The following is a 16,349-nucleotide window of genomic DNA, read 5'->3' on the forward strand; positions in this document are numbered from 1 at the left end:
TGTAAAACACCATTAATATAGATCATCTAATCTGAATTTATGAAGTGATAAACTTATTTCTCTGTACCAGTAAGGGAAGAGCATCTTGCTAAAACTAGAGTTGTAAGCTTTGAAGAAGCAAAGCAGATGCCTTTTTTGTTGGAATCATACATGGACTTTGCATTAGCCTGTTTTTAGAGGACTTGGTGTTTGCAGGAAGAACCACAAAAATAGCTCATTTTGATAGCTTATAAAAAGGTAAGCTGTGAATCCAATTGCTGTCATTAGTTTTACACTCAAAAAGGTGCAAACTCTAAGATTCTGACAGTAGAGAAGAAACTCTTAGAATTGTTTTCCAAAATGAATCGACTGATAATATTCAGTTTTATTGCATATAGAAAGAAGCAATACCTTTGTATTTTAATGACTAAATATTAATTGTACTTTATTTGTAGATGCTTGAATCGTACATGCTAAGCACCTGTTTGAAAAATCACAATTTCCAGACTGCCATAAATTTCAGCATGTAAATAGATAAATGTAGGTATAATATTTTTAGCTTTAGCAGTCTGAGGAAATATATAATAGACTCTTTAGGGTGGGAGGGGGAAAGACTTCTACAATAGATCTCCTTGATTTTTAGGTTAATGGGATTTTTTAAAATTATTTAATGAAAACCACAGGAAAATCAGGAAGCCAAAATAAGGTTACCATGCTCTAGCAATGAACAATATCCTCACTTGAACTATATGCAGTAGGTCCTTTGTCCTGCTGGCTGAAATTAAAGGCAGGGATCCCTCTGCCATTGGTATGAGAGGGGAAGAAGGGGGAAGTATATCTGGACAGAGCATGGAGATACTGGAAGTGACTGGACTGGGCAAGAAGGGACTGCCCTTCCAGGTGACCAGAGGAACTCACTGTACTGAGGCTGGCAACACCTACTCTCCCCCTTCTTCCCACCAAGAGAATCCCAGTAGAGCCAGGTTTCTTTATGATCCACTGTGGGCATTTTGCTAATCACCATTTTCCTTGAGGACTGGAAAGGGTGAATATTTCATCCCCCCTTCCCCCCACCACAGTGGCTCAACTGCAAAAAATGGCATAGATGTCTAGTGCAGGTACAATTAATGGAAGGGATATGGTTACTGGATACATTGGAGTGGAAGGGGTAGTTCCAGATATTTTAAGTGAATGACATTGTGCCCTATCCAAGTACTTCTTGTTTTTTTTCCGGTGTGGCTAAAGTTGTTGCATTTTTTAAAATAGTTAATGGAGCAGAATGGCTAATCTCTCCATGTGTGCTTGTAGGTGATGGATTAGATGGAAAAATTTGATGTTCAAGGAAAATAATATGGATTTTAAAAACTATTATTTTCAGACCAGTAGTCCTGTGGCACCTTAGGTGGCGTCTACACTACACCCGTAGCTCGAAATAATCTATGCAGTTTGAGTAATGCAAATTGCGTAGCTTCTTTCGAGTCAATTGGTAAATAGCTTATTTCAAAATTTGGTGCTGTCTATGCAGCACTTATTTCAATATAAATCACTATCCTGAAATGTCCCTTACTCCTTGTGGAATGAGGTTTACAGGGATGTCGCAATAGCGAGCCTATTATATTTCGAAATAATGGGCGCACTCAAAAGATGCAGAATAGCTATTTCGGGATACCTGCAGTGTCCCGAAATAGCGCCGCTGTCTAGACATAGCCCTAGACGACCCACTTCTTCAGATGAATGGAGTTTAAGAGGTCCTCTCTCTTTCTCTGCTCTTTATTTGGAAGCTGGCCCCTTAAACGCCATTCATCTGAAGAAGTGGGTTGTGCCCACGAAAGCTCATGATACCATCCACATCTTTTGTTAGTCTCTAAGGGGCTGTAGAACTATTCATTTTTTTTAACTCTTTTTCCTGTTATAAAATACTTGGTTTCTGTTATTCCTCTCCAGCTCATCATCTGATGAAGTGCGTTTTGCCCACAAATGCTTATGACACTATATATATTTTTTTGTTAGTCTCTAAGACTATGTCTAGACAGTGGCGCTATTTCGGGATACTGGAAAGATCCCGAAATAGCTATTCTGCATCTTTTGAGTGTGCCCATTATTTCAAAATATAATGTGTTTGCTATTCCGACGGCCCTGTAAACCTCATTCCACGAGGTGTAAGGGACATTTCAGAATAGCAACTTATATTGAAATAAGTGCTGTATTCGTTGTTTTTATAATTTTTTTTAAATTGTAGACTAACATGGCTACCCCTCTGAAACAGGAAAAAAGGTACCTGTCAGTTGTAGGACAGGTGCTAATGAGGCTAATTAAGTGGGCTGGAAGTGTCCCCTGCTTAGCTTTTGATGTAAAAATGAGGTATGAAAGGCAGGGAAGACTGGCTTAATAATGGGACATCCAGTTAATGGCTTTGTTCAACCATGGACCTTCATGTGCCTGAAGGAATTAAATGCCTCAGAATAGAAACCCTAATTGTAGCCATCTGTATTCTTGAAGTACACATGTGACGCCTCCATACCAAGCAGAAGTAGAGTCAGAGTATTGAAAATGGGATTTATTAACAACCAAACCTAGTAATCTGTGACCTGAATGTAAATAACTTTTAACTCATTGTCTTCTCAGCTGTTCAGTTGGGCTGATTTGCTAGATCAGTAGGAGGCCTAGCTCTCTCTCTTGCTAACTGTAACACAGTTGATAGCCCACTTCATTTTCCCTAGAGAGATATAATTGGGACCTATTTAGATCATTGCTATGTGACTGATCCTTCCACTGATTAACGGAATAAAACATGCCAGCCTGTGTAAGACAGAAGAAGGTGGTAACAGCTAGATAATTTCATGGAGGTTAGGTCCATAAAAGGCTATTAGCCAGGGGATAGAAATGGTGTCCCTGGCCTCTGTTTGTCAGAGGCTGGAGATGGATGGCAAGAGACAAATCGCTTGATCGTTGTCTTCGATCCACCCCCTCTGGGGCACCTGGCACTGGCCACTGTCGGCAGACAGGCTACTGGGCTAGATGGACCTTTGGTCTGACCCAGTACGGCTGTTCTTATGTTCATCTTGTGTCCTGAAAGTATCACACATCCAGTTTCCTGTGCAAGAAAATATAGTTGTAGTAAACATGCAGCATACAATCTGAACTCAACTGTTCCTGCTAAAGGAACATTATAGATATATAGCATACCATACCAGAAAAACCCTAGATGTAAAGATTAGCATATACACCAGAAGCATAGGTTACTGAACTTTTCTTCCTGCTTCTCAGTAAATTGCAAAAGGCAATGATAAAACATTGAGGCAGTGTCTAACGGTCTGCATGAAACATTTACATTTACAGTTCCTTAAAACAGAATGTTGTATAGTTAGAGAAATTCTTAGCAAGAAACATAAAATGTAAGAGTAGGAGTGCCTTCAACAACCTAATTATAAATAAACTTCCCTTATTCCTACTTTACGATTGGAAAACTGAGGCAGAAAGGCTGAATCACACCAGGACTTGGTGTTAAAGATGGGATTAAATTTGAAAGTTTTTGGCTCTAAAACCTGTGCTCAGATTATTTATGCTTTAGCAATATTATATCATTTATGTAATGACCAGAAGATCATGTATTTAAGGTATATCAGTACTTTACAAACATCTAATCTAAGGGCTAGATCATATGATCTTTCACTTGAGTGACTAGTATGGTTACTTGTGTGTAGATTAGCCATTTGAGTTACAGCTGCACAATATGGAGGGAAATAATCATACAACACAATCCTTTCCCTTTTTTCTTCTTAACCCCTTCTCCTTACCTGTTTGCTTTCTATGTATTTCAACCTTACTTCTTGTCTCCGTGCCTTCACCATGGAACTTAAAGTATACTTTCAGGTTGTATTGCTGATATTTGGACTTGCAGAAAACCAGTGCAATAGACTATCATCTATTATTATGACTTTTCAAACTAAGGGTCACGCCCCAGTACTGGGTTGCAGAAAGTCAGGCACAGAGTTGCCTTGTTGTTGGGTGACAAGGTGACCAGCAGGGGTACTATAGCAGGCTTCTTCCCTGTCCTGGCACTGCAGACCCCACTGTACTGCAGAAGCAGCCAGCAGTTGATCCAGCTCCTAGGTGGGGCTGGATGGGGCTCCCTGCACTACCTCCACCCTGGACATTGGCTCTGGTGACCAGGGTCTGTGGATGAAAGCAGCACGCAGAGCCACTTGTGCACTTCTGCATATGAACTAGACCCGCTGCTGGCCACTTCTGGGGTGCAGTGGAGTCTGTGGTGCCAGGAAAGGCAGGAAGCTTACCCCAGCACCCCTGCTGCACTGCTAACTGGGAGCTGGCAGAGGAAAGTCCATGCCCAAACCTGAAAACACCAACCCCGTACCCCCGCCCTGAGCCTCTCCAAACCCAGAGCTCCCTCGTACATTCCAAACACCTCATCTCCATCCCACCTCAGAGCCTAAACCCATCCCCTCCCTAGCCCAGCGCTTCCTCTCACACCCTGAACCCCTCTGCCCTTCCTCCCAACCTGGATCCCCTTACTATACTCCAAAACCCTTATCCTACTCCACCTCAGAGCCTGCACACCCAAATGGAGCTCTCTCCACACCCCCACACACGAACCTCATCCTGGCCACACTCCATAGCCCCCACTCTAGTTAAAAGATATAATTATGTTAGGTCATGGGCAACAACAGTTTTCTTCAACTGGGTCCCAATTAAAAAAGTTTGAAAACCACTGATCTATCAGATATAGCTCTTTGCTGTGTGGTTATAAAAGGACTGTCAGTACCTGTGAGTGGTAACTCTATTCTAATCATTCTTGATGGTGGTATTTGTATAGGTTGTGGAGAGCACCTTGTAAGGACCATACTGGCCAGAGAATGTTCACGTGCTTTGCAAACAGAAGATGCTCACCAAGCTCTACTAGAGACTATGCAAAACAAGTTTATTAGTAAGTATACAATTAATCCGAAAACTGGTACATGTTGTATCATTTCAGCTTGAAAAGAAAAACAGTCCATTAAAATATAATTAGATGTATTTTGCAGTTCCTCTTGGCATTACTCAATGGTCTTGAAGCTGTGGACAGAGATTATGTTGTAATGTATTTTGTGAATGATAAATTAAACCCCAGAAAATACAGGAAAGGAAAATATATTCCTTGGTTGGCAATCATTGAATGTTAAGAGCCAGGGAACAGATAGTTTAGAGGGAGGAATTTCCTAGGGTGAATTACTGACTATAGTATAGAGTGACTATGAAAGGAACCAGTGGTTTAAAAATCATAGAGGCTCTAAAAAGCTTCTTCCTATGCCCCCGTTTTTAATCTAGTGGAAATAAAGAGCCATTTTATCTTCTGATTTAAAATCCTGTGTGTGGATAGGTTTTGATTTGTGAATTAAATTATTTTTTTTCCTGGAAAAAAATATAATTTCACTGAAGACAGAAAATGGAAAAGGCAAAGGTTGATTGTTTTTTCTTCTTCCCCCTTATCATAGTGATGACAGTTGCAGACCCTCTTCAGTCATTTTGTGTCACATATTTTTGATTTTGTTTCATGTATAGATGAAAAATATAAGTACAAAACTTAAGTAAATTAAAGTACGAAAACAAATGTTACCTAAAATGTTTACTATCTAATCCAGGCCCTGCACAACATACGGCCCGTGGGCCGCATGCGGCCCGCAGGGGCTCACTTGTGGCCTGTGACAGCTACGGGCGGCGCAGCCCCATCCAATCCGCCGGCCGAGCGGAGGAGTGGAGCACCACTGGGGAGGGGAAAGTGCGGCGATTCTCGCCTCCGGGCTGCCTGCGTGCAGCTACAGCACGAGGAGGTGGGGTGCGAGCCAGAGGGCGGGACGCCGGCAGATGCCAGAACGCTGGCGTAATGTGGTATCGTGACGTCACGGCCGGCGACTGCCGGATTCAAAAAGGCTCCAGCAGCCCCGCAAACTGGAAGGCAGAAGCCAGGTAGGAGAGGGTAAGGGGCTTGTGCTGATGAGAAGGATGCAGGTCAGGAGAAAGGGGAAGGCACCAAGGGGCAGGGAGCAGGAGAGACACATGCTGGGGGCCAAGTGGAGACAATGAGGAAAAGGGCAGGAGGGGAGGTGTCAGTGGGAGGAGGGACAGGGTGATGCTGGGAGAGGAGAGGGTAAGGGTATTGGGAGCCGTATGTTGTGCAGGCCTGATTTAATTGAAAAATTCTTAATAAAGTATCCTCCCTCCCCCCCCCAACCTACCCTTGCGGCCCGCAGCTGTTGTCTTTGGAGTAATATGGTCCTCGCCACTTTCCGAGTTGTGCAGACCTGATCTAATCTATTGTAGATAAACGTGCATTGCATTGAGACTTTTGGCATAGGTAATATGTCAGACTGCACTGTAGTTAATCCTTCAGCATTCGGAAACATAAGAACTGTTTTAGTTCCTTAACAGCTGAGCTTGGGGCATGTGTCCCTTAAGTGTGTAAGTACCCTCCTCCTTGGTGATGTGTTCTCCTTGTTGCATAAATTGCAAGGTTTCGTCCCCTTGGAGGCTAGTCTGATTTACCCCAAGAAGAGAGTCACACTTTCAGGCTGGGTCCAACTCAAGTTTATTGGTTGCAACCAAGGTACGGCTAAGGAACTCAATGTTCAAAGCAGAGCCGACCCCCAACATCTCATATGCAGGGGTTCTTATAGGGTTAACATCCTTCCTGGTTTAGGTGCCTTAACATGATAGGTTACTTCATTTTTGACGTTTAGCATTCCTATAGGTCAGGTTAATTTTCCAAATGAGGTTAAATACAGTGCCTACTTGCTGACTTTGCCGCTACAGCTGTGTTACATTCATTCACTTTTGCTGAACAATGGACGAGCCATACTTCCCTTTTTCCTTTCCTGCTTGAGCCGGTCACAAGTTTAAAGGATGTGGAATATATCCATATCTCTACTTAACAGAAGACTGGTTTCACTTCCCCTCGTCTCCTTATTATAAGTTATTACCTGTGACAGGCCTTGACCTTTGTCATGTCTTACTCCTATACAAAGAGCAAATATATCTAAGCATTAGCAATGTATGTATATTGTACGTGCCCCTCATAGGGGAATCAATGGCTCCGAGGGATTTGACTTCCCTTTTACACATCATCCTTACTGGAGAACTTCTTCATTGCAGCTAGTTACTTTTATTTCAGTCTGAAAACCCCATGCTAAACCTTCACCCAAAACCAAAAACATGTAAATGTGTGAGCCTTTAGCACAGTGATACTCAAACTGAGGCCCAGGAGCAGCAAGAGCCTCTTTAATGTGTCTCCTGCAGCTTTTTGTAATATGTGATAATTAAATCACATAGTGTATTAATATTAACCAGTCAGGGTGCTTTTATTATGTTGTTAACCAGCTATAGAGTACCTGGCCTCTTATTTTGCTATATGAGAGAGGGAGAAAGAGGGTGTGGGTGTGGTGAATGAATCAATGAAGTCACAGTACTGTGGCTCATTTGGGTAATGCTGATTGCTAATTTGGCTCCTGACCCACTGAGGTCTAGCTATAACTATTTTAGTGGTAACTCCAGGTGATAAAAAGAAGACTGTAGAAAATTAATACATTTTGTAATATCCTGGTTCCAGGGTTGAAGCTAACTCTTCATGTCATGTAAGGAAGCACTACTGTATTCAGCTACCTGCTTCAATTCTATTTCTTAAACTCCTGATTATGTTTAGATCTAGTTGATCAAGGTATAGTCATTTGTACAGTTTTTTTAAATCCTAAATATTCTAAATGTCACCTGAGCCAGTTCTAATTGAAAATATTACATTGTTTAATGTCATTTAGTGCAAAAAGGGTTCAGTTCCCTAAATCAAGGTGAGGCAAAGTCAAGAAAGGTTGGAGAATTAGGTGGTGGGGTACAGACAAGCACTGGAAGTGAAATAATAGTTGTTAGGAGGGTATTCAACTTGAAGTTCTGAAGAGGTAATATTTAATTTTAGAGTTTGTCAAGTTGTTATACAGGGTTAAAGTGGGAGTAGAATGTTCATGGTCTTTCCTGGAGGTTTTCCAGAAGCAGAAAAATGGCAAAATCACTTCAAATTGTAGATAAGGTTTTTGCTTGTAATATTTAGGTCATCTTAAAGTTGCTGCCTAATTTTGACTAAATATTCATAACTTGCTGGCAATTTCCTTGTATTTATTTGTCAGAATCTTTACCACAAGCAAAGCAAGACTTTGAACCTTATTTATATTTTAGTGTGTGTATTTTCATACCTGTATCCCAAGGTGCAGTTTTAAAATCAAGAAAATATTGTGTAATGCATTCATGTTACAAAAAGAATACTGTTTACAAATCATATTAGATAAAGTACCTATGTAAAGGTAATCATTTGATAGATGCACCTTCCATGCTCTGAGAGTCTTTACGCTAAGTTTTCGTTCTTGTAAAATGTGTGTACGACCGACATGCTGCTTAATTTTCCCTGAATAAATAAGATCATTAATAAGCAGCTTAGGGCAGGACAGAATTCATCCCTTCAGATATTATTCTCCTATGACTGAGAGAAAAGATAGATGTTATAGTGTGTTGAGAAGGCAAAGGGGGAAAAGTTTTGTAACCAAGGGTTCTTCATTGCAAATGTCTTGGCATTAGCTCCTTTCCATGTGGAAAGCTAGGTCTCTGTCTTGAGCACTACATCTGGCCACTGCACTTGTGTGATATGGGAGAGATGCAATCTTTTATGTCCCAATGCAATATTTGTATTGCAGAATAGGCAGTAATCTGTCTAAGACAAGCAGCTATACTGTAGGCAGGATTTACACATTTTATAACATTGCTGTCTAATTCAGAACAGTATTGTCAAGGTGTTTGGAAAATCTGGACAGATTGATCCAAATCTTTGTCTTAAAAAATGTTCTTGGCAGTTCTAATTTACTTAATGGAAAAAAGTAAAGGGAAAGATTAAATGTATCCCAGTTCAAGACATTATATGCTCTCTTGAATTCATACATTACTAATTGAAATAAGAGTTTTGTTAGACCCAGCGTTTTGTTTTGATTAGCAGTAGGCTGGATAAATACACTTCATGTATTTTTAACCACTTTTCATGTTAGCATACCCATAAGAAAACGGTTGACAAGAATAGTTCTTCAGTAATACTCTATGCTAACCAGCTGCTTACAGACCAAAAGCTTAGGATCTAGTTAGATAGCAAATGGGAGAAAAATAGATATGTTTTAGGTTGATTATTGGAGTTAATAATAACTTCAAGCAAAAATACTCATGCATTGGTTCCCCTGCAACTTACTGTTTCTTGGTGATAAAAAGCTTTTAAACCAGTCGTTTATAGTGAACTGTTCTAATTTTAAATGTTAAAGGGCCATTACATGTGTGATACTGGTAAGCAGGCACCAGCTGACAAACTGGTAGCTGGAAACCAGGCCAATTCACTCATGTATTGGTAGAACTCATTGTGATTGTTTAAAAGTGCAAGAATGTATTTAGTGTTTAAACTGTATGAAAACTAATGGGATGTTACCACATAGTTTTCACTTATTTGTATCCTGTTACAATGCAATAGAAAACGTTTATTTCTTACATAACTAAATAACCTATCTAACGAGAAAGAAGCCTTGTTAATGCAAATTAAGGGCTTTAACAGGAAAGTACTAATTCTTGAGCATTTGAAGGCCTGTTAACATTGTGTTGATGAGAGATCAAAGACGCTAAATGTATTCCTCTGTCTCCACCATCAAAGAAATAGGCCACATGGTTAGTCATCCTGTCAGCTTCTTCTTTGTAAGGAAAGAGACAAGGGAAAATTTGTCTCTGGACTGTTTGGCTTGTAAAAGGGCAGAATAACTGAATGAGAAGGCCAAGAAATTTAGAACTTTTCTGGATCACCCTGAGAGGCTTTTGGAAACTGGCAGATTATGGCATCTCTTCTCTGTTTGAATGTATAGATTCTTACTCATCAGTGCATACATTTTTTACCTGCTTTAACCATTCAATAACTTTTTCCTAGCTAGCAAACCTTTTAGTTAGTTTACTATAGAATTGGCTGATAGCATTGTCTTTTGGTGTGAGATCTGGAAATTGACCTGTGTGTGTAACAGATCTCTTGGAACTGGGTGCAATTTGGATATTTTATTATTTTTTTTAATGTAAGGGTATGTCTACACTACAGGACAAAGTCCGATTAAGATACTCAATTTCAGCTATGTTAATAATGTAGCTGAAGTCGAAGTAGCTTAACTCGTTTTTTGGCGCTGCCTACACTGCAGGAAGTCAAAGGAAGAACGCTCTTCTTTCCACTTCCCTTACTCCTCGTGAAATGAGGGTTACTGGCATCAACAGGAGCATTCCTCTCAGTTCAAATTAGCTGCCTTAACTCAACTGCTAATTTGAACCCTGGAAGATTGATAGCGGCAGCTGCAATCTTCCTCTGCAGTGTAGACATATCCTAAGTGACCATTTATCACATTATCCAGCTTGCGTGGATGGCAAGATAGACTGGAGTGTATAAAGGAACTATCTGTGACTCCATGGTAAGACTGATTTCACCAAACGAGTAAAAAATGTGAACTCCTGGATCACTATACCGGTTACAGAATATACCATTTTGGGCTGGCTGTCCTGCTTTTGACAGTCAGCCTTGAGGTTGGCACTCATGGTAAATGAGCCATTCCAGGCAATGTGGTATATAAATTCAATGTTCTGTCGTATGACATTTTGTGCAGCAATGTTAAAGGAGATAATTACATTGAATGCTGCCTAGCCTTTTTTCTATTTCACCTACAGTGCCAATATTGAAGAAGATAATGGTGAAAACTGAAGTATTGTTTGGTAAAGACCTTCAAAACCTTAGTAACTGCTAACCCCCTCAGTATTCCTACTGGCTGGTAGTTTTCAGTGCTGGCTAGCTAGGTCAGGCAAAGCTTTTCCAGTTATATCCACAGTTTACAGGTAATGGCACCACATATTTAGAGAGAGGGTGCAGAGACAGGCTGAATAGAGAAGAATAGAACCAAGGAAAGAATGGGAACTGGATTGTGGAGAAAACAGGACTGTCCCTTTGAGTATGTTCTCTCCTGGGTTTAGAAGGATGAATTCTCAGAATGTCTGTTGAATTCCAGAGTCAGGAAAGTACTTAAGTCCCAGTGGCTTAAATGGGGCTCAAGTATGTTATGTTTTTCTCTGAAAAACTGTGCTTGTGCGTTTTTCAGAGTGACTTTCCTGCACAAGCACTCCAGCAAAGCACATTTAGTTTGTAGAAATCTTGGGGAATGTATTGTCAGTACAATGTCCAGATAGGACAAGATAATGAGAAGACAATAACATCCATGGTTTCCCTGATAATCCAGGTGGTAAGTGCAAAGATAACCTTTGGGACTTTGTAACTTTGGTGTTGTACACAGGGCCTTGGGAGGTGAAGAGAAAATGTGCTGTGGAGGAAAACAGAAATTAAATAATAGGTTAGAATAGTATGATATTCAAGGAATGAATACTGAGTAAAATAGCAAATGTCAGGAAAATGTGTGGGCTGTGGTCATTAATTTAAGTAAAAAATTTGATCTAAATGAGATTATGAAAAGAAATACCAGGATATAGAAAGATAAAATGAAGACATAACCTGAAAATGTTCATACGTGTCTTTTTAGTTTGTTGCAGTAAAGCTATGATAAAAACCAACACAAGAGCAATGTATATGTTGTTTTATCATAGGGTATATCAGTCCTTAATACCTCTGGCAGGTGCATTACAAAAACCTGAGAAAGATGGGCAGATTTACTTAAGTGTTGTGTGATAGGGCATCTGTGTTTTTCAGTGCCTACCCTGGCCCCTCTGTACTAACTGCACATTAAGGAGACTCTTCCAAAAGCAGCTCTTCCTCTTGGTGACTAATTGGAAAAACATCTTACTGTGTAAAAGATTTGCTAGAAGCCGTAGATAAACAAGCTGGTCTGCAGGAGGAACAGAAAGGCCATTCAGAAGTGAGAAACATGGAGCTATTAAGTGAGGCAGGTTTGGGCAAAGAAGAAATAAAGTCCATGTGGAATAAAAAGTGTTGCTAATCTTACTAGATGGAACAGAAAATAATTTTTGAGCTGGGACTGTGCTTAAATTTGGTTTTAAAGGCTATCATCCTTGCTGGAGATGAAGATTTTTCTGATTATAGTCAGTGCTTTTTTTGTGACGGTACTGCACCTCCAGATGCAGTACTGGTCCCGTCCCACCCCCCCTTTTTTTTTTACAAAAAAAGTACTGATTATAGTCATCTTATTGGAAGTCAGAAAATCTGTGTTCTGTCTCTGACTTTTTGTCCTAGATGTGCTGTGTGAACTTAAATTAATCACTTAGCATTGGTGTCTCTTAATTTTCCCCAGGATGCTTGTGCCCAAATTCACAGGTGTTGAGAGCTGACTCATTCCCATTTCCAAACTTCTTGGAAAGGCTCAAATAAAAAGCAGATAAAATGAACAGTATTCACTGTCAAAATGCTCATTTTTTTTGTTAAGAATTAAGAAAAAAATGAGTTTATTTTGTAATGCACTTTAAGCCTTGTTTTACTAAAATAGAAAATCCACCTGAATCTTTTTGCTTTCAGTAACCTATCAATGGATGATTATCTCAGTGCAGTTTTGTGAGTACTTTGAAATTCTAAAAATGACACAATTAATTCTTGCAAAATATTTCCCAAGGGGAAATATGTTTTATACTTAAATATTAGGCTTAAACAAAGTCTCTTATTTTCTGGTGAACTTTCACAGATGTTGGTTTTCACTGATATAAAGCTGTATCATATACCATACAAGTTTTTCCTTTAACTGTGAAATAACTGGAATAATTAGGTTGTCTATTATAGACAATATGCCTGGGTTTACTTCACTTCTCTTTCTTAAACACATATTTTGTGTTCCCATTAAACTTCAAATGAAATAGTCCTGGACCAAGCCAAAAAGCATGGTTTGGTAAAGCAGAACTGAAGTTGGATAGTCAAATGTTAAATTATAGCTTAATTGTATTGGACTCATGAATAGCTGATTTTGGCCTTTGCCATTAGATTCTTGCTTCCTGTTCACAGACCTCTTGAAATCTCCACAGAACTTTGGGAATTCTTCCAATTAGGGAATGCCTGGCTTAGACACTTGGAGCAGTTTAAACAGCAGGTGATGAACAAACCATTGGCAGATGTGATTCCCTCATTCCTTTGCTTAGAGCCAAAATATTACGGATTACATACAATTGCTGGTTGAATAGAAGGTGGGGAAGTTAAATGTGGACTTTTGTAGATGGAATGGATTTAATTTAATACATAGAAGAACAGTAGATTAGTACACGAATAAGAATGGTGTTTTATAAACACAAATATCTTTTATACAAAACAGTTAATTTTGTCTCTCATCAATCTCTTTCAAATGTGGCCAAGGTTGTGGAATGCAGACTTGAGAGTAAATGTTTGTGCCGTCTTACAGGCAAGAGATTCAGACTATTAACAATGGAAATATTATGAATTGTAGCTTAGAGTTTCTTATAAAGAAAACCTTTTCAAAACTATAAACCAAATCTGATGCTTGTTCAGTTCTAATAGGCAAATATATTTTCAAATCTTTGTTCCCTAGGTTTCTGTATGAATATAGTTTAGGGTACTGCTTGCACATGAAATAACTGAATGCTTTTGTTAATTATCATTGCAAACCTTTATGTATCACTTTGGATAAACTTAATTATAACAGTAAACAAACTTTAACATTACATAATTCAATGGAATATAACTAAATGGAAGAGGGGTTATAGCTCAAGTTCTTTAACAAAATCCATTATCTGAGACCTTGTGTAATCTGGATTCTATCCAGGGACTAGAATGGAAGTGGAATTAGCAATACTGATGAACAAACTCTTGATGTCAGAGGATGATGGGCAGACCTCTATTCTTATATTCCTGGACCTCTTTGTAGCCACCATTTGTTCATGATGTTTTTGTCCTGTCTGAGGCTGATTGCTGAGGTCCTAAAGTGATGCTCTAAAGGGTTTTGATGGGGAACTACAAATGAGATGGCATTTGCTGACATAGGCACAGTGTCTCACAGAATCAGTTCTCTTTTAGCTCTTCTTTAATACTTAACCTTCAACCACTGGCAAAAATGGTGTGAGATTGTGACTCCAAGTATGAAGATAATGTGTAAGTCTATCTAATCTTCACACTATGGCTATGTCTACACTGCAGGCTTCTTGCCCAAGAGCTTTTTGCAGAAGAGATTTTCCGCAAAAGGTCGTGCGCAAGAGCGCATCCATACTGCCATGTGCTTTTGAGGAAGAGGAGCGTCTGCACTGCCATGGACGCTCTTGTGCAAGAAAGCTCTGATGGTCATTCACCGAATGGCCATCAGAGCACCTGTGCTTTTTCCGATAGGGGTTTCTTGTGCAAGAAACCCGTTGTCCGTCCACACACACCTTTTTGTGCAAGAGCTCTTGTGCAAAAAGGCTTATTTCTCGTAGAAAGAGGAATAACTCTTGCGCAAAAAGCCCTGTGTTCTGAAAATCTACTGTACTTTTTCTTACAAAAAAATTGTGCTTGTAGTATGGACGCTCCGTGAGTTTCTGCGCAAATCAGCCATTTTTGTGCAAAAACTCTTCAGTGTAGATGTAGCCTATGACAGTATTTTTAGCCAAGATTTGTCCAGTGCTAGTCTGAGATTAGCTTATGAATGAATACCAGCTGACTGACATTGAACCCGAGGAAGCTGGAGATTACACTTATTGGAGAAGAAAAACGCTTTGAGGACTGAATGCTTCTGAATTCTTTAAATACACCAAACTCTTGTATCCTAGCTTCTTCAAGTAAAACATTCTACCTTCTATGGCTGGCTGTATGACCATGCCCTCTTCTGGTGGATGATGCCTTGACTTCAGTTATTGCGCTCCATTGTTACTCTCGACTACAGCAAAACAGCCTAGTTATGAAAACAGCAGCTATTTGGAAACCACAACTAATACATAATACAGCTGCATGCTGCAAACCTGTCCTCTATGGTCTCTGCTGGCTTCCTGTGCAGTTGCACATCACATTCAAGATCTTGGTCTTTATCTTCAAGGTACCTTATGATTTGGGCTCAGGATATCTAATCATCTAAAGTGCTGGGATGAAGATCATGATTGAGAGCACCATTCCTCAGGCACAAGGTAATGGCTTACTTGATAAGGGTAAGACTCCCACAGGACCTGAGAATGTTAATATTACCACCTTCTGTTCCAAATGCAAAGTATTTTCTATTGACATTACTTTCCCTAATGCTTTCACATTTACACACTCATGTACAAGCCATCATCTTGCTGGATGGATAGACAGAAAACTGACTACTGGCTGGCCAAGTTTTGAAATCTAAAATCCTGACTTAGAATGTTGATTAAACATGTAATTATATTATTTAACAGAGTCCTATGGACTGCTAAAGACAATAATGTTTAGAAATATTGATCAATTTTGTCTAAATCGCCACTCATTGGATTTTCTTGTTTTGTTTAGGGAGGTGGGGTTGAAATTGACATGACCTTATATTTAATGAATCATGGTGGAAAACATCCCATGAGTGATTATGAGAAATTATCTTCATTTAAAAAAAAATGAAGTTCTACATCAGTACAGTGATTCAAATTGTCCCCCTTCCTAGTCTTTTTTATGGGAGGATTTCAACATCCATGCCAGATTCCTTAAACCAATTTTAAATTTTGTTTACAGCTCAAACACGTTTTTCACTCTCAGTGAAGTATTTAACAAGAGCTAACGCAGGGCCTGTGCTCAATCAGATCCCCATTAAGTCTGATTGGTCTTCAGCAAGAGTTTTGCCCTCCATGCTTCTTACTGCATCATTTCCGTAATTATACAGGGATGTTTGCAAGCTCATAACTTGAGCATTGCTTTTTGGTGGTGTAACTTATATTGCATATATCCTTTTTCAAAAAAGCTGTCATGCCATTAACATTCTTGAATAGTCCTATAGGCCCTGGTCTACACTAGGACTTTATTTCTAAGTACTGCCCACCTCCTTCCACGGTTGAATTTATAAGTGGAGCATCTACACTACCGAGCCCATAACGAAATAACGGGCTGCGGAATTCAAAATCTGTACTCCTGCTTTTCATCAGGAGTAATGCTAATTCTGAAATAGTTATTTCAAAATAACGGTAGTGTGTACGCTCTGGTGCTGCTATTTTGAAATAATTACTCCCCAGAGTAATTCAGACTAATTACCCCTCAATGCTTCTTGGGGCTCTAAGTCTGAGGTAATGTGTCCATATTAACAGAGCCTGCCTCGGACTATTTTCAAGGCTTCCTCATAGCATGGACATGCCACTTCACATTTGTTAAATTGGGAGTTAGGTCAAATTTAGTAATTTTGAATATTTTC

The 16,349-nt window shown here is 39.5% G+C and overlaps 1 protein-coding gene across 7 annotated transcripts in view; it reads left to right on the plus strand.

Annotated features, from left to right (window-relative positions):
• Positions 1-16,349, plus strand: part of TASP1 (taspase 1) — a 153,471-nt gene that overhangs the window by 100,179 nt on the left and 36,943 nt on the right. For 3 of the 7 annotated variants that reach the window (XM_075925645.1, XM_075925644.1, XM_075925650.1), the window contains 2 exons: positions 4,814-4,924; positions 5,619-15,029. The exons of 1 other annotated variant lie outside the window; for it this stretch is intronic. In XM_075925645.1, the coding sequence (XP_075781760.1) occupies positions 4,814-4,924; positions 5,619-5,947 (440 nt within the window). In that variant the 3' untranslated portion in view covers positions 5,948-15,029. Of the gene's footprint in view, positions 1-4,813; positions 4,925-5,618; positions 15,030-16,349 lie in introns of those variants that run through there. 3 more of the 7 variants (XM_075925647.1, XM_075925649.1, XM_075925651.1) reach the window with 1 other exon arrangement.

The sequence above is a fragment of the Pelodiscus sinensis genome, chromosome 3 (assembly GCF_049634645.1).
Source record: "Pelodiscus sinensis isolate JC-2024 chromosome 3, ASM4963464v1, whole genome shotgun sequence".
NCBI classification, from domain to species: Eukaryota; Metazoa; Chordata; order Testudines; family Trionychidae; genus Pelodiscus; species Pelodiscus sinensis.